Source organism: Talaromyces stipitatus, genomic scaffold, assembly GCF_000003125.1.
Source record: "Talaromyces stipitatus ATCC 10500 scf_1105507295527 genomic scaffold, whole genome shotgun sequence".
Lineage (NCBI taxonomy): Eukaryota > Fungi > Ascomycota > Eurotiomycetes > Eurotiales > Trichocomaceae > Talaromyces > Talaromyces stipitatus.
The window spans coordinates 1,117,273-1,139,778 of NW_002990114.1; the positions used below are offsets into that span (position 1 = coordinate 1,117,273).

Here is a 22,506-nt window from a genome sequence, read left to right on the forward strand (position 1 = left end):
GGCATCGCACGGGCCTCATGTACCCCGGTTTTAGTTCCGGGTTCTAGACCGTAACGGTCCATCATTCGGCTGGATTTTATGATTCATAAATCAATCGCCAATTCCAATAATATTTTTAGCCTAAGTGTAGATTAGAATACGCTAAACACGATTTCATCTTGATCTTTGTGATTGGGGAACAAGGATCCGCTTTAAATGCCGGCAGCTAAATCATTGACACGTTACTAGGTAGGGTGATTTACGATAAGTACTCTATCCTAGCGTATCGACTTGAATTACAAAGTTAACCAGTTTCCGAGAAGGATTAATTATGTCTGGCACGTTATTCATAGAACAGAAAAAGACCTCATAGAGCTATCACTCCAGCCGGAAGTCGAAGAAAGCTCTGAATTTTGTAAAGATTTAGTTCAATGCTGCTTGTTCTAGAATTTCTCGTCATCCGAAGGGTAGGATATGGGCCTGCATTCAAGATGGAGGATGATGAAATCTATTCCTGGCACGGACGACTGGTACGAAAAACTACCGCAGGGGACTTTATTTGTTGCACTGAACATTAGATAGCGTTGTATTAGTTTGCCCCTGACGTTCACTTAGATAAAGCAAGTTCACTCCTGTAGCGGCTCGAAAATCAATTGACTTCTTCATCTCTCATTATGGATATATCTGAATTGCTCAATCCCTCGCCGACATCGTCTGTTGCCTACGCATCAGAGGAAGTCAATAGTCCACAGCCAGTTGTATACAACCCTCAACCTGTTGTCAAAGAGTTGTCTCCAAATACAGACCAACAAAAGGCTGGCTCACATAGTAAGTAATATCTAACTGAATACTGTGCGGGTTTCCACTTATTTTAAGACAGGGACGGCTCGTGAATATTCAGAAGAAGACTTATTGTTTCTTTGGTATCATTTTATTGATCTCAAAATGACATGGGAAGAATGTCTTGAGGCTTTTAAAAACAGGTTTCCAGAGGAATCTCCAACCACGGGTTCAATAAAACGACTTTTTTACCGCTACTTCAAAAGCAAATTCCCGGATAAAAAGCGCAGACGGAACCTACAAAAAATGGCCCCATCTGTCTTCGAAGTCTGCGAGAGACATTATCCCTGGATGCCATCGTCCAAACCGAAAGTTACCAATATAGCAGAGTCACCCAATCCGCGACCTACCTCCTCCGCTTTCGAAAAGTCACCTCCAATCATAGACCTGGAAAAGGATGATACACTTAGTAAGTGATTCTAAGAACTATCATAGATTTCTACTTAGTCTATGACAGAGTTGTCTGATTGTGAACGAGCAGCTCCGCAGGCCTCGCACCTTGCTGGTAGTTTACCAGGAAAAAGTCGCCGATCCGAAGAGTTACACTTTCTCTGGTATAATATTGTTGATCTCAACAAGGAATGGGATGAATGTATCACGGACTTCAATAAAAGATTTCCATGGTGCCAATCTCTTTCAAAACACCAAATACAAAATCGTCTTTACAGCTTTCTGACCTCCAAGTTCCCCGATCGCGCACGGTATCGATTGAACAAGGCCCCATTCTTCTCCGCCGTCTGTGAGGAAAAATATTCTTGGATGTAGAGGCAGAGGCCCTTTATATAGGAATATTACTGAGTAGCAAGTAGCGACCACTTCAAGCTGCTAAACTCGGATGTATATAGGAACTACCCAAGGCAGATATATCTCTATTTCCTCCGGTCTTCATCCAGGAATAATGTTTCGTACAGATTTCAAAGACAGATGGAACCTGGTTTTCTCCATACTCACCGCCCTTGAGCACCTTTGTCTTGAAGGTGTAGAGCGCTTTTTGTAATGGGAGTTTATGACAGTTATAAGCTGGAAATATAGTTTCAAAGTCCTTGAAAATGCTTGTCCAACCCAATTTGAGATCGATACGGCAATACCAAAGAAACAGTAAAATTTCGTTTGTGAAGAAGGGCTTCCTACCACGCGTAGATGTCCCTGTCATAGACTGAGTAAAAATCCATGACATTTTGGGGGCTTGCTTACCAAGTAGATCATCCTTTATTAGGTCTATAACTTTCGATCTTGGGTCCATCATCCAGGAATAACGTCGATCACAGATATCAAAGACAGATGGAGCGTCTCTTTCTTTTTTTTTTCCTTTGTATGGCTTTCTAGGGGCTTTGTAGTCCAAGTAGCGATAAAAAGCGTTTTTTATTGAATGTTTCCTTGGGTGTCTCTTTGGAAATTGTTCAATGAAAGCCTTACGGCATTCCTTCCATGTCTTTTTGAGATCAATAAATTGATACCAAAGAAACAGTAACTCTTGTTCTGAGTAGGTTGATCGTGGAAAAAAGCCTTCTTCATCTTTCTGTTCGTCCCTTTTTTCAATAGTTTCCGGAGTCTTGAACCGTAATTCTTGATTGAACGTCCCTGTCTCAGACTAAGTGGAAACTGATAATGTTTTGTTAGATATTACTTACTAAGTGAGTCAGCCTTTTGTTGGTCTGTAATTGGAGAAAACTCTTTGACAACAGCTTGAGGGTTGTATACAACTGGTTGTGGATGATTGACTACCTCTGATGCGTAGGCAACAGACGAGATCGGCGAGGGATTGAGCAACTCAGATATATCCATAATGAGAGATGAGGATGTCAATTGACTCTTGAGCTACCAGCACGAGCGAACATGCTTTATTTAAGTGGACCTCAGGGGCAAACTAATACAAGGCTATGTTCAGCTGAGAACAGCATAACGAGTAAAGTCACCCGCAGCCATACTAGACATAATTAGCAATTCTAACTGGATACTTTCAAAAACCAGGCTGAGTTTGTAATTCGAGATTGCATTAGTTGATATACTACTGATTAGCGGAACCTTGCCATTAACAGTGGCTGCATAAGCGAGTCATGACTTGTCTAGGCCCTAGTAGTCTCCACCGCCGCCTCGATAGCGCAATGCCAAAACATCTCGACTAGTCGTATCAAGACACCTGCGCAGTGCGCACTCTGCCGGACGCTAATCGCTGCACTGAACGGATTCTTTTCCTCATTCCTTTTATACGCTAATGCACTCTAGAGGCCACTAGAAATGTATGCCATAATTATTTGCCAGTCAAGCTAAACCCCCATCCCAGTGACATGAAATGCCCTGTGAGATTAAACGCCCATATAGAAGGTCTGATTGCACGAGGACTCAGATATATCGTTCTACACATAATCTATTCCTCCTGAGATGGTTCTGGCGAAAGTGAACGTGTCGACTGCAATGAATGCGTCTCGATTGTATTTGTTCCGCTGAACGAGAAATAAGATTGCTCAGTGATAGATGCGATTGACTCGGTACTCGATACTTCACAAACTGTGCTGAAGCTCGTATTTATGGCACCGGACCTAATGATATTCTGAGTAGCTTTCTCGTTTGCTCGTCTTGTTGCTTCGTCTCTTTGCTCCTTTGCCCAGTCCCTGCCGTTCCGATACCAGGTTGCGCCTTCCCGAAATGTGTCAGGATTGTCTGTCATGGAAAAGGATCGTAACTGGGTCATATAGTACTCTGTCCGATTTGATGTAGTTGATTTTGAAGGATGACTGGTAAACATTTGGAGCTGGCCATTATGATAAATGGATGTTAGGGTCCTAGCATTGCTATCAAATTCAGGTTCATCTTTGCCATATTCTTGAAGCGAATGCATTCCCCTTGCTCCTAATGCACCATCATAAGAGGCTTGCCTTTTAGCTACTGATGCTGACCCATCAGGACCTTTCGCTGCCAGGAAGAAATTTGGTGCTATGGGTAGATCATGCTGCGTGGATGGCACGATTTGGTCTTCAAGTTCACTGCGTATTCTGCGGTTGAGTTGCTCTGGACGTGCTCCATAATAACGATCAGGGTTTCCTGGAACCAATGTTCCGTCTGTAAGATGATTGAGATTTCTGAAGGGGATACCACCTGCAATGCATCTAGCATCTCCATTGTTGCCCTCTATCATGGAAATCACAGATTCGGTGATTTGCTTTTCTTTAAAAGCATGAGCATCAGCTCGAACGAACTTCTCATGCATTTCCTCCGTAAAATTAGAAGGAGAAAGTGAGGATCGGTGACGTGACAATCTTTCTTTGATGTCACCCCAATTCATAGGTTTGGATGGTATTCGCCCGTCTGGATATTCGTACGTGGGAGGATAGATACCGTGGTCGATGAGATGCTGCTGAAAGTGACGGTCGTACGGTCCGCTGCTTTTGGTCGTCGATGGTTTGGTGCTGCGCGAGGCACTCGAACCTCGTGAAGCACTTCTGGAGGCTCTCAAGCTGTGTTTCTGGACCCGGTGCTTTGATCGATCAGAACTCATTTTAGGTTCAGGATACTGCAAAAAATCAGCCATTCAGTTTGGACTACAGGAACTTCGTGAAAGCCTTACGCCTCTCAATTCCGATAAATCTAGGCCACCGTCGTTCGCAACCTTTTGAATGTTCCGTAGTAGGCCCCGGGTGACGGGCCTGAGAAACTGACGTTTTGGGGAAACGTTTGCTGGAGCTTGTTTGTTCCTTCGATCGAGCTCCCGAACTGCGTTATGTGTCAACCAAATTTCTGACAGATTGTCCCAAAACGCTGCAGGGAGCTGGGACCCGCTGGGATGCTTGACTTTTCGCTTTTTGCGAGTCTGGTTGGGTGATGCGTCGGCGGATAGTTGCTGTGAAAGTGGTCGTTTGCGAGAACGTATTGATCGCTCTGTATGCATTGGGTGATGTTAATCACATAAATTAGCGAGACTGATTCTCTTCAGTGGTTTGAATGTCGTGCAAGCTGGCTCATTTTATGCTGACAACTGTGGTGTTCTGGTTTAAGTGGTAATATGAAGTTCACTGGGCAGTGCTTGGCGGGCGGCAGATGATTCATTAGTTCAGCAAGCGACAACCAATCGCCAAATTTAGTTTTCTCTTTGTGAAACTTCTTGCTGTTTGAGACATCATCGTTATCGACTCAATTCAGTCAATTCAGTCAATTCAGTTCATAAGCAGTAACCTATGAAATTTAAAAAAGACTGTCCGATTCTGCAGATTCCTAAGCTCCGCTACTATTCATAGAATGACGACTTTAACTTAACGCCGCACAAGATGATTCGCCAGACAAGGTTTCCCGCTTCGCATCACCAGGATCACCAATCAGAGGGATCCAAGCTAAATTGGCATTGCGACATGCTTTCAAGTTCGATATTTCCATTCTCAGTTCATTGATACAAGCAATCATCAGACGTCAAGCAACCTTGGGTGGTAATGCTGTATCTGCTTGTGTGAGAGCTAGCCTCCTTATTCTTGCTCAGGTTTTAATGCTAGCCACCAACATCGCGATTCTCATCCCGAATGGATGTTTTCCCTGCTTCAACCTAGTTGTATTATCATATAACGGATAGAAGATGTTACTAAATTGTCACATGCTAAGTATAGTTAACCGAGGAAGCTGTTTTCTATGATTAGAAATATACGATATGGCCTGAAAAAGCCAATCTTACTGTGATGGACTGATTTAAGTGGCGTGGACTGGAGTTTTACCAGTACATACTTCATTCTTGTGCCTAGATGCTTGCATACTCTGCATTTCCTTATCAGCTAGAATACAATAATATGCATATACTATACATGTGCTGAAAGTTGAACACTAGGCTACCCCTACACCTTAAATCGCCTGTTGTCTAGCTGAATGTTGCAGGAATATGGCGGTGTCAAATTAATCCATATCTTGTAAGTCTTGGTCTTCGGGCGCGGGCGAGGGTGTTCTGGTAGCGATGATGAGAGGATGGTTTCTGAGCAATAATTTAGCAGCCGATCGTCTTTGGGTATAAGGTAGATTGATGTGCTCTTCACGGACCAACTGCGCGGTTACCACAGCTGCTGGAGGTCCTGCTGAAACTTCGCGCAGAGCTTGCGGACATTCTTTCCTAGTGAGCGTCGTTTGCTTTGGTAAGGCGTTATACTCATCCATCCAGTCACTGAGAGTACAAGAGAATGACCTGGAATACTGGTGACTAGGCCCTAATACTTTGCTGTGCAGGTGACAGCATTTATCCATTAAACTCAAGGCATCCTGTAGCTTGCCCTGGAATTTCCAAGTAGAGGCAAGGTTCGCCATGCTGGTTAGAGTATCGGGATGCTCAGCTCCTAGCACTGTCTTCCTTGTCTCCATTACTTGTACAAACAGCTTCTCGGCTTCATTCCATCGACCCTGCTTCCAGTAGGTTGATGCTAGGTTCGCCATGCTGGTCAAAGTGGAGGGATGCTCAGTTCCTAGCACTGTCTTGGATGTCTCCATTACTTGTACATCCAGCTTCTCGGCTTCGTTCCATCGGCCCTGATTCCGGTAGGTTGATGCTAGGTTCGCCATGCTGGTTAGAGTGTCAGGATGCTCAGCTCCTAGCACTGTCTTGGATGTCTCCATTACTTGCACATCTAGCTTCTCGGCTTCGTTCTATCGACCCTGGTTCCGGTAGGTTGATGCTAGGTTTGCCATGCTGGTCAAAGTGGAGGGATGCTCAGCTCCTAGCACTGTCTTGGATGTCTCCATTACTTGCACCTCCAGCTTCTCAGCTTCATTCCATCGACCCTGCTTCCAGTAGGTTGATGCTAGGTTCGCCATGCTGGTCAAAGTGAAGGGATGCTCAGTTCCTAGCACTGTCTTCCTTGTCTCCATTACTTGCACATCCAGCTTCTCAGCTTCGTTCCATCGACCCTGCTTCCAGTAGGTTGATGCTAGGTTCGCCATGCTGGTCAAAGTGGAGGGATGCTCAGTTCCTAGCACTGTCTTGGATGTCTCCATTACTTGCATCTCCAGCTTCTCGGCTTCATTCCATCGACCCTGGTTCCAGTAGGTTGATGCTAGGTTCGCTATGCTGGTTAAAGTGGAGGGATGCTCAGTTCCTAGCACTGTCTTCCTTATCTCCATTACTTGCACATCCAGCTTCTCGGCTTCGTTCCATCGACCCTGATTCCGGTAGGTTGATGCTAGGTTCGCCATGCTAGTTAGAGTGTCAGGATGCTCAGTTCCTAGCACTGTCTTGAATGTCTCCATTACTTGCACCTCCAGCTTTTCAGCTTCGTTCCATCGACCCTGATTCCGGTAGGTTGATGCTAGGTTCGCCATGCTGGTTAGAGTGTCAGGATGCTCAGCTCCTAGCACTGTCTTGGATGTCTCCATTACTTGCACCTCCAGCTTCTCGGCTTCGTTCCATCGACCCTGACTCCAGTAGGTTGATGCTAGGTTCGCCATGCTGGTCAAAGTGGAGGGATGCTCAGCTCCTAGCACTGTCTTCCTTGTCTCCATTACTTGCACCTCCAGCTTTTCAGCTTCGTTCCATCGACCCTGATTCCAGTAGGTTGATGCCAGGTTCGCCATGCTTCTCAGAGTGGAGGAATGTTCTGAGCCAGCTTTGTCCTGATTGATCCTCGTCAGCTTCTTGTAAAGTATCTCTGCTTCTTGGTATCTTCCATCACTGGCAAGGCAACCTGCAATCTTTTCAGTCAACCCAAGGTAATTGTCCCCTTGTACAACAAATTCATTTTCATGCACAATTGCTAATGCATGAGGAAGGTATTCCCTCCAAAGTCCTCGATTGGTGTAGTGATTATCTGGAAACACATTCTGCATATGTTCAGCCACCCGTTGGATCCAGTGGCTAAAAGATGAATTCTTTCTAAGCCAGTTTCGCGTCGCAATATGCACAAGTCTGTGCATACCTAAACCTGTGCCTTGGCTATAAATAAACGAGTATGCATTTAAAAGGCCTAGAGCCTCAATTTTCTGTTTCCTGGATGTTGGCTGAGGAAGGAGGATTTCGGGAATATTTCGTGGATTGATACAAGCCATGAAAGATAAATAGTCTGCCGCTAATTGATCTTGATACTGAATCTGTTTCAATGATATCAACCAGGTAGTGATCACAGGGTTTTGGATATCCTTATAACGTCCTGGATCCTTGAAGTCTTCGCTCAGGAGTTCCACAGCATCTTGTTCCTGCTCTTGGAGAAGTTCAAGGTAGGTCGATAACTTGATACCGTTTTCGATAATATATGCTGATGCCTGCACAATCGCCAATGGGAGAAAGGCTAATTGTTCAAGGAGAGTAGTTGTTGTGGTAGTATCTCTAAGCAAGTCCTCGCGTGCTAATGTTTTCTCTAGGATTTTGAGTGCGGTTTCTTTGTCCACGTCTGGGATTGGAAAAACTTCAAACGGCGCCAGCTTCATGGCGAGCTTTCGGTTTCGGGTAGTGAACAGAATACAACCTTGTTCACTCTCAGGGAGAAAGTCTTCGAGAGGTGGGACTGTATGACTAGGCGCGAACCACATCTCTGCATCATCTGCATTATCAAAAATCAGAAGCCACTTGCCTGCACGCTCAGAGCTGAGGTATATCTTAACCTGCTCTTTAACCTCTGCCATATTCAAATTATGAAGGCCGAGTTTTTGTGCAATATGCAGGAACATCTGTTCAATCATTGCACGGCTGGTGCAGGGGATCCAGAAGACTGAGCACTCCTTATCTCGGTCCCGTATACGGTATGCTAGCTCAAGGGCCACTTGGGTCTTCCCAACCCCTCCTAAGCCGGTGATTGCGATCCTCCTGGGCCTATCTTGCGCCATGATTAATTCTTCTAGTTTCACAATTTCCTCCTGACGACCAACAAATTTTAAATTTCTTGCAAGCGAGACGATCCAGTGCCGAATTTTACTGCTTGTAACCAGGTCAATATCAGAACGGTTATTAGGAATACCTAATAACAGCAATTTCGTATAAGCAGCTGCAGTTAAAGCTGCATATCCTTGCCACTGTTTCTGCTTATGAGAGTCGCAATAGTCACATATCCCTCGAATTGCCAGCGTCGGAAGCTCGTCCATAAGGCCTGCTGCCTCCATCTCAAAGCAGAGAATCCTATGTTGTTGTGCTAGACGATCTCGTGTCTCTGAGTCTTTCATCACCTGATCTCCTGATGCAATTAACCCGTAGTGAATATAAGGTGTCCTGGTAGCACGAGGTTGTCGTTTGACTAATTTGTCTTTATCACACTTTCCACAGGTGTCTTCTTTGTCGGCATGATGATAGGACGAATGGAAAAGAAAGTCCATATGCTGTTCCGGGGGGGCAAATCTGTCTTTCATCTCAGGATTTCGCTCGAGGACTTCCCACACTATTTTTGAAACATCTTCCTGGTCTCCAGTCATGATTTTTGCCTGCAATTGACTTATATGAGTCAAAAGAGCCTGTGGTGGTTTGTTTAATGTGCCTGTTTGCTCGAATTGTCCACCTTGAACCGCCTTGCCATAGTCATATTGTATCACTCCGCTGTACTTTCCAACCGGTTTGCTGACTACTACATCGCCTAGTCGAATGTCATTGTTTTTGCCTGGAACTCCGCCTCCAATTCCCACCATCAGTCCATATTGAAGACTAGGAAAGGTGGAATGCATGCAAGATACCACGGCCGCGGCAGACACTGTACCGTATACACCAGCTGGTAGGCAGGCAATGACAATATAGTGACCATTTAGTTCGCCAAGCTCGTAGGCATTCGAATCGGTGGAGGGTTTCGGCAGGGGACTGTGAGTTTTGTCCAGCATGACGCGGGCCGCTGCTGCCTCCAGCGGCAAGGCGCATATCCAGGCGACTTTGTAGCTGTTGTGCGTCAAAGACATTATTATAGGTCAAAGCAGGGAACTGGATAAACAGGTCAGGTCACTCAAGTGCCGATGTCCATTATCGATGTCTCGATCATACAAGATTAACTGTGAACCTTTCTATGATGCCAGGAGAATGCAAAGCACTGTTCACTAGGTTGAGAGGGAGGGGTTACAGCTTCGTGCTACTGCAAGGCTGACATCATCAATCAGATCAGGTATTACTATTCCTTCCAACCGAGCATGGTGATGTCCATGCGTCCAATGCAATAGGTGTATAGAGAAGCTTCTGGGAAGAAAGGGTAGGCCATCGCCTGCGAGCCATGAAAAACGAAGGCTCCGGTCTCGAAGACGCAAAGGTTTCGGTTATCACTCCTATCTGGAGGAGTTTGTTGGATTTAGCTAAGCTGATCCAGCCAATCAGATAGATGAGATCTATCAGCCAATAATAACGAGCCATACACTGAGGAGAGGGATCCACCGAATAGGAGGTAAAAGATATCTCCCACTTTTACTGTACTTAGAAGACAACAAGAATCAAGGATTCCATACTTGTGCATACATAATTTTGATACGTTGATATAATTACCGCTTAAGATTGTTACGTACAATCCAACAAATCTCAGTCTACTAGTCCAAATATGGTAATAAACGGAATATAGATAATCCTCAGGAGCGACAAGTGCTAGGTAAAGGCGGTGTGACTTGAGTACATAATGGCCTCTCGCACCCTCACCATTCTTTGGAGCTGTCCTATTTGATGCTAATATTATAATCTATGCTTGAAAAGCCTCTGCCTAAGTGGGTGATCTATTTCCTCCTTAACTTCACCTAACCTCCGAAATAAAATGCTAAGATAGGCAGTTCCCCATGAATGCAAAACGTCCACTCCGCGTGCTTACCATTGTGTCAAACAAGAGTCCAGCATGGGAACAGTCGCCAGAGGGGATTATCCAGTTTGCTCTCCGGGTTATCGCCGAAAACAATCTCTACGATGTAACTGAAATATCCGTATCCAACACAAAACTCTTAGCGATTCAATATTACCGTGTTCGCAAGATGTTTGTATTCGATATCTCAAATGAAAGTTATGATCCCGCTAAGGGGCATTTACCAGAAGAGAATGAACTCCCCGTTGTTGTGATCCACCTAAGTAACAGAAATATCGCTTCCCGGCCTCACCCTGGAGAATGCGCAAGAATCAACGAGACTGTCAGATATCTCCATGATGCAAATGGTTTTGGGTCCACCCCGCCTTTCGTTGAAAATCACACTTCGGGAACTCCACCCAACTACCCGAACCCACGAAGTCTAAGGCGCAGCGGGGCCCCCTAGAAAGCATTATGATTGAGCCTATCATGGCGGAGTAGGCAAGCTGCAACTTGCACAGGGAGTGTTGGTGATGGTTCGATGGGACGCAGGATCAAAAACTGAGTGGTGCGCTCCGCAGTCATGGGTTCGCAGAGTGGATATTATCGCGCCGCATTCTGGTTTGGAGCACATTATGACCCTCCAGTTGCACATCTCAAATGTAGTTAGTGCGATACGTAATTTCAATCATTTAAAGATATTTGAACTAACATTGAATTGTTGGAAAATTTAACGTTCGACTTCAATAAAGAGAAAGGTAGTTGACCAAGGAGTATGTCGCTATGTAGCCGGATACGAAGCAGAAAAATGATATACGGTTGGCAAAAAGAGTATTTATATACATATTCGACTTTTGCAGCCCATAATTATTTCACACCATCGACTGAGGATCCTATATCCTTCTGCCAGAGCGGCGCTCTACGGGGGTGAAACGAAACCATTGGCTCGAGATGGTTAGGGCCGACTGGGAGTTGTTCTTTCATGCATTAATTATCACAGCAGAAACACATCACATTCCCATTGATTCCACACAGCCAATATTCTGACGCCACTTAAACCCTCTTTCTGCATCTTGCAGCTCCCCTTTCTGCGTTCACATTAACAGGCTTGCAGACTCCTACATAGGTAGCGTCGTTCAAAGTCAAACATGGCCAATGACAAAGAGAGATCATTCCGGTGACCTCACAGTCAGAAACCACGAGAAACACATTATAATTCCAACAAGTTCCCGCTTGATTCCCCAGAATCAAATTATCTTACATCTCGGATTACCAAGAATAAACCTATGCCAGAAAGTAGAAGGACAACCTTGTCTCTATCTCTCGAAGAGGCTTTTCAAAAACTTCTGTCAGCAGTTCAAACTATTGAGTTGCGACAGAGTGATGATTTGCTTATCGAGCATGTCATTAGGTGTCATGAAGCTAAGCGGATCCAATATGCCTTTCAACTTATCCATAAGGACCGACAACCAGTCCTGTCCAGAGCTGATGAGAGACGAGACAAATATCGCCATTTTTTGGTGCAACTGAAAGATGCTAAACTTGTGGTAGCTGGTGCTCTTGGCCTCGGGCAAACAGCTGTCAGCAATATGAAAGAAGCCCCAAGACTGCGCCTTCCACTCAAGCTCAAGCAACACAGAGGAGATTTCGGATCATCACTTCTGCAAAGTCTCGCGCTTACATATTCCAAGAAAGGTCAAGGCCCTCAATTGCATGGCCAAACACCCAGCTGACAAGCGTGAGTTTAGATATTACGAGCACCGGAGACGCTCCTGCAGAAAAACAAATACAAAATCGGCACGACCCCATAAGTTCTGGCGGAATGCAACCACTTTCAACGAAACCACCAGCATTCGATAGCCCTGCAGTCTCAGGAGGAATATTGTCAAAGCCATCAGAGACGCACAACTCTGGGCAACAGCAGGGGGAGCAGGGAGACAGTAGCTTTTCGCCTCGTAGAGAAGAAAGACCTCCGGAAGCAGGACAAAGTGAGTGGAATATTCTTCAACAACGGTATCGTAGTCTGACAACTACAGACCTTCTCCGAGGACGCGTCTTTGCGCTGACACATGAAGATGTGCGCACAGTCGCCATGTCTAACCAAATTACAGGTCAGGTCTGGATGACTGATCCCTACGATAATGCTTCATTTTCCTTCATATCAATGCCTATTACAGATGAAATATCGCTTTATTTCAGCTCTCAGCGACGCCAGATAATGTGAGGTTATTCATGATATCGAACATAATCCATCAATAGTCATTTTCTTACTACATATTGTATTTCTACGGATCCGATCGAGTAGAACCACCAGTCGGCATTCCATGGGACTATCACCAAACCGTCCGCATCCTCTGTTCCAACTTTACCTACAGCGGAAACGCCGAGGTCATTGTCTGATTTCTCCCCAATTTTCATAGCTCCACCAGCTGGCGATATATTCACGATGACGGCAATGGTATTAGGAGGGGGTGAGGTCTGATATACGACTTCTGTTGTTGGGCCAGCGACAAGGGTACATCCAACGCAAAGCTGCACGGATGTTAGAACCACCCGCAAAATCTGGGGACAGTATTGATGCGGAGCAGCTTGCCTCCTTGTTGCATATATCGAGAAGCTGGTCTCCGGTCGAATCTCTCGAGGCTTTGATTTTGCGGAACATGTCACAAGATTAGGGGCGACAATTTAACACTGTTGAAATCATTCCATTTAACTTAGTTCCGTAGACCAAATGTAGAGCACCGTCAACAGGGAATAAGTCTCACAATATTTAGAAGAAAAAAGAGTAATGCATGACGCTACGCTGAGTGCAAAAATCTAGGGCAGGGGCGGGGATTTTCCACCACCAGGGCGCGAATGATGAGAGACGGATGAGTAGGCATAGGCTCATTAAGTCAGGGCCAGTTTACCTTTTTAAGTCGCATCGAACCTCGCGAATATTCTCGACATGACGCATGCCCTTCTGTTTCAGAAAATATTACAACAGATTGGGCACCCGAAGGCGGCTGTTGAAGCCCAGAGAGCCTCTAGCCGGATTTGACCGGAGTAAGGATGTCACGATATCACGTGTCGACATGCTGTACACAATACATGTTTGATTAGCGGACTTAGTCTCATTGACCTTGAGAAATCAAGAGGCTGGTAAAATGAAGGGGGCTGGGAAGAATATGGGCTGACTCTGGAAAAAGAGGGGTAAAGTAGTATGGGAAGGATTAGCCGAGTGCCACGTCAGCAATTCCAGGGCCGCAAAGAAGTTCCAGGCAAGGCTGGAATTAAAGCAGCAACGGGAAGGAATGGTTCCTGGCAGCAAAAAAGTGGTTGAACACAAACATACAACAGCTGGGATTCGCTGGTGGTCACCCACCCAACTACTAACCAGCCGGCGTGTGGCTTAAGTACGGCTGAGCGGACGGGAAGCCCTGTTTTCCACACCCTATGGTCGTATGTGCTAGATAGTCAGATCTAATGGATCATGAAGGGTGTAGTTCTCGAGCAGCTCAGGTCAATATGGCAATGCTGTGAGAAGTTCTCAGAGAAGCGACTCGTGAACATTCATCAATTTAGCTGATTTCGGCTTTTGCCACCTATAACCGTACGTCATTTTTTATATCGAGGATATTGGACACGATAATGGCCTTATACAATGTAAAGTCCTGATAAACCACTTTGCACAACTGTAATGTGTGTCGGTAGTGTTCGAACGACTGGACCCTAGCTTGTTAATACACTCATGTGTATAAGCTTATTGCGAAGGCCACTACCATAGGTTGCCCCCATGTAACTGATGGCCGGTATAAATAATCCGCAAACACAGTACCCAAACGTTCAGGTCGCAGTCTTCACGCTGTTTCCGCCGTGATTTTCCTATTCTCTATATCAATGGTGCCCCTTGCAATACTTCGCAATGCCATTCGTAGTTGTGTCTCACCCATTGATGTGACAAAAATTCCCTGCAATAACGGTGTTTGGATCTGGGAGAACTAGGTCTGTTCCATCCTGGTAGTCTATATAGAAATGATATATGCCGAAATTGATTCGCGAGGAGGAGGAGAAAGAAGGGAAGAAGAACAGGAAGAGATGTTGCGGTAGATGGGGCGATAAACGGACCTGAGGCCAATCAAGAAGAGGGACCCAATACCTAGTCATACTTAACCATGACTGGTAGCTGCTCACGCAAATATGCTACTCCAAGCACGCCATACACCGGATTATAAATCTGATCGATAGAGATAGCCTTAGAAATGTAACTTTGAGGGGTATAAAAGCATCATTACCACTAAAATTACTGATGTCCAACAAATATTGAGAAGACTCTAGATCCAAGTGTGTTATAATTTCGGCATCAAAATGACAGAGTCCAAACCGAATCGCCAACTGCATCTAACCGCTTTTATGCGGCCAGTCTCATTGCATACTGGTGCATGGCGTTACCCCGGCTCATATCCTGATGCCAATTTCAACTTCAAACACATTAGTCAATTTGCTCAAAAGTTGGAGGCCGCCAAGTTCGATGCATTTTTTATGGCTGATCATCTGGCCGTGCTGAACATGCCGGTCGAGGCCCTAAAACGAAGCCATACAGTCACCTCTTTTGAGCCCTTTACACTACTCTCCGCTCTGTCCGCGGTGACGGAAAAGATTGGTCTAGCTGCAACGGCAAGCACAACGTACGACGCACCGTACCATGTTGCCCGACGATTTGCAAGCTTAGATCATTTGAGTGGTGGCAGAGCAGCTTGGAATATTGTTACAACGGGCAATCCGGAATCAAGCAAAAATTTTGGATTCGATGAGCATATGGCCCATACCGATAGGTATAAACGTGCTCGCGAGTTTTATGATGTTGTAACTGGATTATGGGATAGTTTTGCGGATGATGCTTTTATTCGCAACGTAGAGACTGGAGAATATTTCGACCCGGAAAAGTTGCATGTACTGGACCATTCCGGTGACGAGTTAAAAGTACGCGGACCTTTGAATATTGCGAGACCACCACAGGGGTGGCCGGTTATAGTGCAAGCAGGGCAAAGCGAACCGGGCCGACAGTTAGCAGCAGAGACGGCAGAGGTTGTGTTCTGCAGTCCCAAGGATATTGACGCAGCAAAGGCACTCTATGCAGACATCAAAGGACGAGTAGAGAAGGCCGGTCGAAAGAGAGAACATTTGAAAATCTTACCCGCGGCATTGATTATTGTCGGAGAGAGCAAGCAGGACGCCCAGGAGAAGCGGCTCAAGTTAGATAGTCTTGTGCACTACGACAGTGCCATTTCATCCCTATCAATAGCATTGGGAGTAGATGTCAGCCACCTTGACCCCGACAGCTTATTGCCAGAAGATCTTCCTGAGACCAATGGAAGCAAGACGAGTAGAGAAGGCGTTGAAAAACTGGCCAAGTTGGAGGGATTGACAATTCGACAACTTGCTCAACGATACGGAGGATATGCTGGGTTAGCATTCTTAGGCTCACCGAGCGAGATAGCCGATGAGATGGAAACATGGTTAAAGGAAGGAGCTTCAGATGGATTTACATGCACCTTTCCTTTCTTGCCCCAAGGGTTGGAAGAGGTGACGGACAAGCTGATTCCGGAGCTACAACGAAGGAGCTTGTTTCGCAAGGATTATGCGGGCTCGACATTGCGTGAACACTTTGGTTTACCGCGGCCGGAGAATAAGTTCTTCGTTGGAGCATAATTATGAATACAGGAGCCCAGCATGTATGAATACGTCAATCGGATTGTTGGCATCAGACGAATGATAGAATGAGTTTTTAGGGCTTTCTTCCGATATAACAAGCCCTAACCCTAGCATTGAGATCTCAATAATCAAATTAATATCCGACTACCTAGGTAATTCCCACAGTTGTGGTACGTACTTCTGTTAATTTAGGACCCTTATATCGTATCTCAGTAGCCTTAGGAAAACGAAAAATTGGCATCCATATCAACTCCACGTCCTCGCCAGCAAAATTCGGAGTTAGGGTAAGCGGCAGTATTTTGGGATTTGCGAACTATCCCCACATCGTTCAAAGATCTACGTAGTTCTGCTGTTGTTTATCGAATCATATTCATGCTTGTAGCAAACGATTTGCATTACGCAAGCGATTCATTGTTTTCTTCAAAGATTGGTTACAATTTGTATGCATACAACCTTGTATCACCTCCAGAAGGTATGATCCTCGGCAAAAAAAGACCCAGTGACCGAGTCAGTCACATGGAGCGCCACAATATGCGCGGATACAACCTCATGCTGCATGAATTCGTCGTTAATTAAAATCCAACTTCTTCATGCATCTCTCATTTTACGAGTAAGACGCCCATACTAAGGAACAATTATTCGGCGTTGCCCCTCCCTGTTCTTTTTCAAACAGGGAAATGATCGTTTAGCCTAGCTAAATAACTCCGGAAAACAGTCAAGTGCTAAGGGAATTTAAACCTTTAATAGGAAAGTAGACCGGCTAGACGAACTGGGGAACTACGCCATGTAGGATCATAAAAGTTGGTCTATCGTCGGTTATCTCATTAATACCGTGTGTTATAGTCGGCTATCATCACTGTCTTAGTATGGACAAGCGAGAATCATTTGCTGGGGACCTGACGATCCTTGCTAGCTTTTTTGCATTATCTTTTCTTTGAGAATTCAAAGTAGGCAATGTAAATTTCAACTCTTCAACAACCTGAACGTCAAGACGGGGAAGAAAGACATATTTCTAGTGTCACCATGGCGGGAGTTAGCATGAGATTTCTCTTAGGGCTGGTCCTGCTCTTGACACATGGTACCGCTGCCTTTCGAGTGGATAAGTCATTACGTCCTTCCAATCCTAACGAAACAAATGAAAAAATAAAGCGCTCCAGTCTTCCATCTAACTATACAACTCCGGATTACTATCCCACACCAAATGGTGGCTGGGATGCTAATTGGGCAGATGCCTACGCAAAAGCTCAGAAGGTCGTCAGTAACATGACACTGGCCGAAAAGGTTAACATTACCTCTGGAACGGGATTCTTAATGGGACCATGCGTGGGCCAAACAGGCAGTGCTTTACGATTTGGTATCCCGAGACTATGTCTTCAAGACGGACCACTGGGGATTCGAAATACGGACCACAACTCAGCTTTCCCGGCTGGCGTGACCGCTGGTGCAACATGGGATAAGGATCTGATGTACGCGCGCGGTGTAGCAATAGGCGAAGAAGCGCGTGGTAAAGGTATTAATGTCCAGATGGGTCCCGTTGTTGGCCCTCTTGGTCGCAAGCCCAGGTCTGGCAGGATTTGGGAAGGATTTGGCGCAGATCCATCGTTGCAGGGAATTGCTGCTGCGCAGACGATTCAGGGTATGCAAAGTACCGGAGTAATTGCGACACTCAAACACTATATCTTGAATGAGCAGGAAATGTATCGAATGACGGATGTGGTCCAAGTGGGCTACTCGTCCGATATCGATGATCGCACGTTACACGAGATTTACTTGTGGCCATTTGCTGAAGGGGTGAGAGCTGGCGTTGGCTCAATTATGGCTGCATATAATCATGTAAATTGTCCCCGATTCTAAGAAGAAAAGTTTCCATGTCAGAGCTGATCATTGGCGATAGGTCAATGGGTCACTGTGTACGCAAAATAGCCAGATTCTCAACGGCCTTCTGAAAGATGAACTCGGCTTCCAGGGATTCGTGGTATCTGACTGGTATGCTCAATTCGGTGGCGTGTCATCGGCATTGGCTGGCTTGGATATGGCCATGCCAGGAGACGGCGCAATACCGCTGCTGGGAGATACTTTCTGGAACTCCGAGCTATCAAGAGCGATCTTGAACGGCACGGTGCCCCTTGAAAGACTAAATGACATGGTATGATATGACATATCACTGTTAAAGACAAGCGATAGGCCGCTAAAAATGCCTATCACAGGTCACACGAATCCTAGCAACATGGTTCCAAATGGAACAAGATGAGGATTACCCATTGCCAAACTTCTCGACAAACACTGAGGATGCTACTGGTCCCTTGTATCCTGGAGCCCTCTTCTCTCCATCCGGAGTTGTCAATCAATTTGTTGATGTACAAGGAAACCATAGCAATATCGCCAGGGAAGTCGCTCGAGACGCCATAACCTTATTGAAGAACGTAAACCAAACCTTGCCTCTAAGCACTAATGCCTCGTTGAGTATTTTCGGCACAGACGCCGGTCCAAACTCAGGTGGCTTGAACTCATGCTCCGATATGGGCTGTGATAATGGCATCTTGACGATGGGCTGGGGAAGTGGAAGTGCTAGATTGCCCTATGTCATTACGCCGCAGCAGGCAATCCACAACATTTCGGCAAATGCACAGTTCCACATTTCTGATAGTTTCCCTTCCGTTAGCCCATCGAGTGATGATATCGCAATTGTCTTCATTAACGCAGATTCGGGGGAGAATTATATCACCGTTGAAAGCAATCCTGGTGATAGGACTACTGCGGGTCTCAATGCCTGGCATGATGGAGATGATTTGGTGGTCGATGCAGCTGCAAGATACAGCACAGTCATTGTTGTTGTTCACACCGTTGGACCGATTCTCATGGAAAAATGGATTGATCTCCCGTCCGTCAAAGCAGTGCTAGTTGCGCATCTTCCCGGCCAAGAGGCAGGAAATTCTCTAACCGACGTGCTCTTCGGCGACTACAGTCCGAGTGGTCATCTGCCGTACACTATTCCGCATATGGAATCCGAGTATCCAGCCAGCGTTGGTCTGATCGATCAGTGGTTCAGTCAAATCCAGGACCAGTTTACGGAGCGCATCTATATTGACTATCGACACTTCCTGCAGGCCAATATCACTCCAAGATTTCCATTCGGATACGGCCTATCATACACAACATTCAATTTCTCCGATGCGACACTTGCAGCAGGCGCCTCGTTGACCGAATATCCTCCAGCCAGACCAACAAAGGGGCCCACACCAACGTATGCGACAACCATCCCACCAGCTTCGGAAGTCGCATGGCCAACTAACTTCGATCGCATTTGGCGGTATCTGTACCCATACCTCGATAACCCGGCAGCAGCTACCTCAACGGCTCCGTATCCATATCCGACGGGTTACAAGACAACACCACAACCAGCACCGCGAGCGGGCGGAGCGCAGGGAGGTAATCCAGGTCTGTGGGATACTGTCTTCACGGTCAATATGAAGGTTACCAATACCGGAATGAGATCTGGACGGGCTGTAGCGCAGTTGTATGTTGAGCTGCCCGAAGATACGTTAGGCGTGGATCTTCCCCCCCGACAGTTACGGCAGTTTGAGAAGACGTCAATATTGGCGCCCGGCGAGTCGGAAACGCTATCATTACCGGTAAGCAGAAAGGACTTGAGCGTATGGGATGTTGTTGTGCAGGATTGGAAAGCACCGGTTAATGGGCAAAAGGTCAAATTCTGGATTGGAGAGAGTGTTGCACTGGAGGATATGAAGGTAGTCTGCACAGTGGGTCAAGGATGCCAAAGTGCTTGATTTAGGACGGTCTGAATAGTAATGTTAGTTTTATTCATCATTAATATTGTTAATACTCGCAAGGTTCATATACTTCCCTCTTCCCGCTCTAAACATTATACATCATATAACAACCGTGTAACAATATTGATCATATCGGGCAGCACTATGCTAAAGATTGCCCAAATAAAATAGTATATTACATGGGACATCGCATTCAAGATTAGAACTGGAAATTGGGCAGAACAGAGTCGAACAAACCAGTCATATCAAACCCTGAGCCAAGATCGCCGGTCACGAATGGTTGTAGGTCGTCCGTGGGATAGAATAGCTGTTCAACATAGGACATAGAACCTCCATTTACGAGTTGAGGCGGTGCAGTTGCCATCTGCTCTACCTGAGGCTGAAGTAACGCTGTTAGACATGACTAGATGGTAGGACACTGACCAAAAGTTCACTCACTATTTGAGATGGTGGATATATTAGGCCCTGGTTTGGTTCTCGCACCTGATCGTAAGGTTTACTAGGTTCGATATTCTGTCCTTCCCTTGTATGTAGTTGGTACGGAGTGGTACGATTTGTATTACTGTTTCGAATACTTTTGCCCAACTGTATGTCACGGATAAATTGCCGTGCAATGAGAGCAAACTCGGCTAACAGTGAACTTGGGAGAGAACCACCCATCGCATACTCGAGACGAGTGAAATACGCGCCGACAACGTCCAAGAATTTAAGATTCGTGCTGCTTTCTGGGTGATATGGATTATGAACCACGAAGTCGAACAGAACGAATAGAGCTGAGAGTGGCATAACGCCAAGTATCCTAAAGGAATACCAGTAAGTACTTACATATACATCCTAGCTATAGAGCCTTGGTCTGCTTACCAAATCGGAGTATGCGGTTGCAAGTCAATGTAGTGTGTAAGCTCAATGATGTGTCTTGCTGTATGCATGAGTCTCTTTTTGGCTTCTTCAGTGCGCGGAGATTCTGTGTCGGAGCCGAGATGCAAGGTAAGCCGACAGAGAGACATGACCACGGAGGAATAAAAGAAGTGAACCCTCAGAGAAACTGTGATTGTCCAAGGAGACTTGCAGTTTTCTGGCCGGAACGTGTCCCCGGGTCTTAAGTCTTTTGGTATCGAGAGTCGCCAATTCTCCAGATCTTGGTACACGATATCAATGGACTCATAGAACTCTTCGGGTGTTTTTGTCGTAGCAGACACAGTGTATAGCATCTCATACGCCCGTGATACTAATCTAGCAAAGCGAGCGGATAGGTAAAACCAGTCAACACCTCCATATACTGCTTCAGGTATCTCCGGGATGGGGCAGCCGATATCCATGTCACGGATACTCTGTAAAAGCAAGTATGTCGTCAGTTAGATTCGTTGGAGAAACACAGGCTAGCATAACCAACCGAGCTACAGCTGCCAAAAAATGAAAATGTCTTTTCAAGAATGTAGACAACCCAAAAGTTTCTGTGTGCTGAATCATTCATAGTGGATCTGTTAAATCCTAGAGCCGTGGCCATTCTCGCAGCTTCTGAGATCAGCGTCTGCTCTATCTGTATGCAGGAAAGATTTTGAGCGAAGATTGACTATAACTGATTAGCGACGAAACGATAAGTTTCAACTAAGTCATCATACCATAGCGGTTAATGCCTGCTAGAAAATTAGCAACTTTGTTTTGTGTTTTGAGCAGAAAGGAGTCTCACCTGTAAATTAACCAGCGACTCTCTAGGGAGAAGTATATCTGAAAAGAGCCCCAATGCAACTTGGTAAAGTTTCCACGCCTTCCCTTGACCGGCGTCAAAAGACCCACCTTCTGTATATTGAGTTCCCAAGGCGAGCACTGTATGATATAGTGCAGAAAAAGAGGCGTTCGATGATAGATGGTGGATTAAGTCATAGCTGAACGCTTTTTGTTCGAATTCTGCGCGGTCAAGGAAAGGATAGATAGGATGAACATGTTTAAAATAAGCTATCGACCTGCCATGTTAACTCACAGCAAGCATAAGAGCTGTGCCAGGGTATGGAAATACGTACCTGCTATGTACGCTCTTGCGGCTTCTGGAGGAACTTGCACTGGTGTAGTAGGGCCTTTGAAAGTAATCGGGGTATAGCGAAATGATGGTTTGGCATCATCGTCTGTCCGGTTCATTCTGGCATTTATTACTGAACCAATAGTCTCAATAAGCTCGCGCAGCCTGCCATGTCCGATGCGTTCAGTCAACGACCGAATTCTGCTTTCAGAAAAGAATGAGAGGCTAGAACTAGTCACTATTAGATAGAGTCAGAGAAAGTAGTGCGAATATCGGGTGAAATGAAATGTTACCAAAGCTTTCTCCTGCCTGTATATATGCATCAGTGACCGCATTCAGGGCTGCTATGTATGGCATTACCTACCTTAATAACACATGAATCAGGTCTCATGCCAATCCCGTGGGTATCACGGTTTTCCAGGATGCGATCAACGTACAACTTTGGTGGCGAAGGCCTTGGTTTGGACTGTGTATCATGCTGCTCTGCCTCAGGTGGAGAGTTTGT

The 22,506-nt window shown here is 45.7% G+C and overlaps 7 protein-coding genes across 7 annotated transcripts; 4 read left to right on the forward strand and 3 right to left on the reverse strand.

The window, feature by feature from the left end:
• Window positions 1–653: 653 nt before the first annotated feature.
• TSTA_084520 (uncharacterized protein) lies at window positions 654–1,236 on the forward strand (the record flags this gene model as incomplete). Its single annotated transcript, XM_002478139.1, has 2 exons — window positions 654–807; window positions 860–1,236. The coding sequence occupies 2 exons, from the start codon at window positions 654–656 to the stop codon at window positions 1,234–1,236; spliced, it is 531 nt and encodes a 176-aa protein (XP_002478184.1).
• A 1,850-nt stretch (window positions 1,237–3,086) lies between these two features.
• TSTA_084530 (uncharacterized protein) lies at window positions 3,087–4,718 on the reverse strand. Its single transcript, XM_002478140.1, has 2 exons — window positions 4,385–4,718; window positions 3,087–4,330 (listed from the first exon to the last, which is right to left on the reverse strand). The coding sequence occupies exons 1-2, from the start codon at window positions 4,703–4,705 to the stop codon at window positions 3,188–3,190; spliced, it is 1,464 nt and encodes a 487-aa protein (XP_002478185.1). The 5' UTR covers window positions 4,706–4,718; the 3' UTR covers window positions 3,087–3,187.
• Window positions 4,719–5,691: 973 nt separating this feature from the next.
• TSTA_084540 (kinesin, putative) lies at window positions 5,692–9,648 on the reverse strand (the record flags this gene model as incomplete). The annotated part of the gene is made up of 2 exons (XM_002478141.1): window positions 5,692–6,401; window positions 6,438–9,648. The coding sequence occupies 2 exons, from the start codon at window positions 9,646–9,648 to the stop codon at window positions 5,692–5,694; spliced, it is 3,921 nt and encodes a 1,306-aa protein (XP_002478186.1).
• Window positions 9,649–9,953: 305 nt separating this feature from the next.
• TSTA_084550 (uncharacterized protein) lies at window positions 9,954–10,965 on the forward strand (the record flags this gene model as incomplete). Its single annotated transcript, XM_002478142.1, has 3 exons — window positions 9,954–10,017; window positions 10,293–10,328; window positions 10,487–10,965. The coding sequence occupies 3 exons, from the start codon at window positions 9,954–9,956 to the stop codon at window positions 10,963–10,965; spliced, it is 579 nt and encodes a 192-aa protein (XP_002478187.1).
• Window positions 10,966–14,846: 3,881 nt separating this feature from the next.
• On the forward strand, window positions 14,847–16,190 carry TSTA_084560 (nitrilotriacetate monooxygenase component A, putative; the record flags this gene model as incomplete). The annotated part of the gene is made up of 2 exons (XM_002478143.1): window positions 14,847–15,461; window positions 15,498–16,190. The coding sequence occupies 2 exons, from the start codon at window positions 14,847–14,849 to the stop codon at window positions 16,188–16,190; spliced, it is 1,308 nt and encodes a 435-aa protein (XP_002478188.1).
• A 1,026-nt stretch (window positions 16,191–17,216) lies between these two features.
• TSTA_084570 (beta glucosidase, putative) lies at window positions 17,217–19,981 on the forward strand (the record flags this gene model as incomplete). Its single annotated transcript, XM_002478144.1, has 3 exons — window positions 17,217–18,026; window positions 18,088–18,339; window positions 18,401–19,981. The coding sequence occupies 3 exons, from the start codon at window positions 17,217–17,219 to the stop codon at window positions 19,979–19,981; spliced, it is 2,643 nt and encodes an 880-aa protein (XP_002478189.1).
• Window positions 19,982–20,183: 202 nt separating this feature from the next.
• TSTA_084580 (uncharacterized protein) lies at window positions 20,184–22,120 on the reverse strand (the record flags this gene model as incomplete). The annotated part of the gene is made up of 6 exons (XM_002478145.1): window positions 20,184–20,363; window positions 20,423–20,783; window positions 20,846–21,315; window positions 21,378–21,557; window positions 21,675–21,940; window positions 22,006–22,120. 6 exons carry the CDS (start codon window positions 22,118–22,120, stop codon window positions 20,184–20,186), a joined length of 1,572 nt encoding a protein of 523 aa, XP_002478190.1.
• Between the last annotated feature and the right edge of the window lie 386 nt (window positions 22,121–22,506).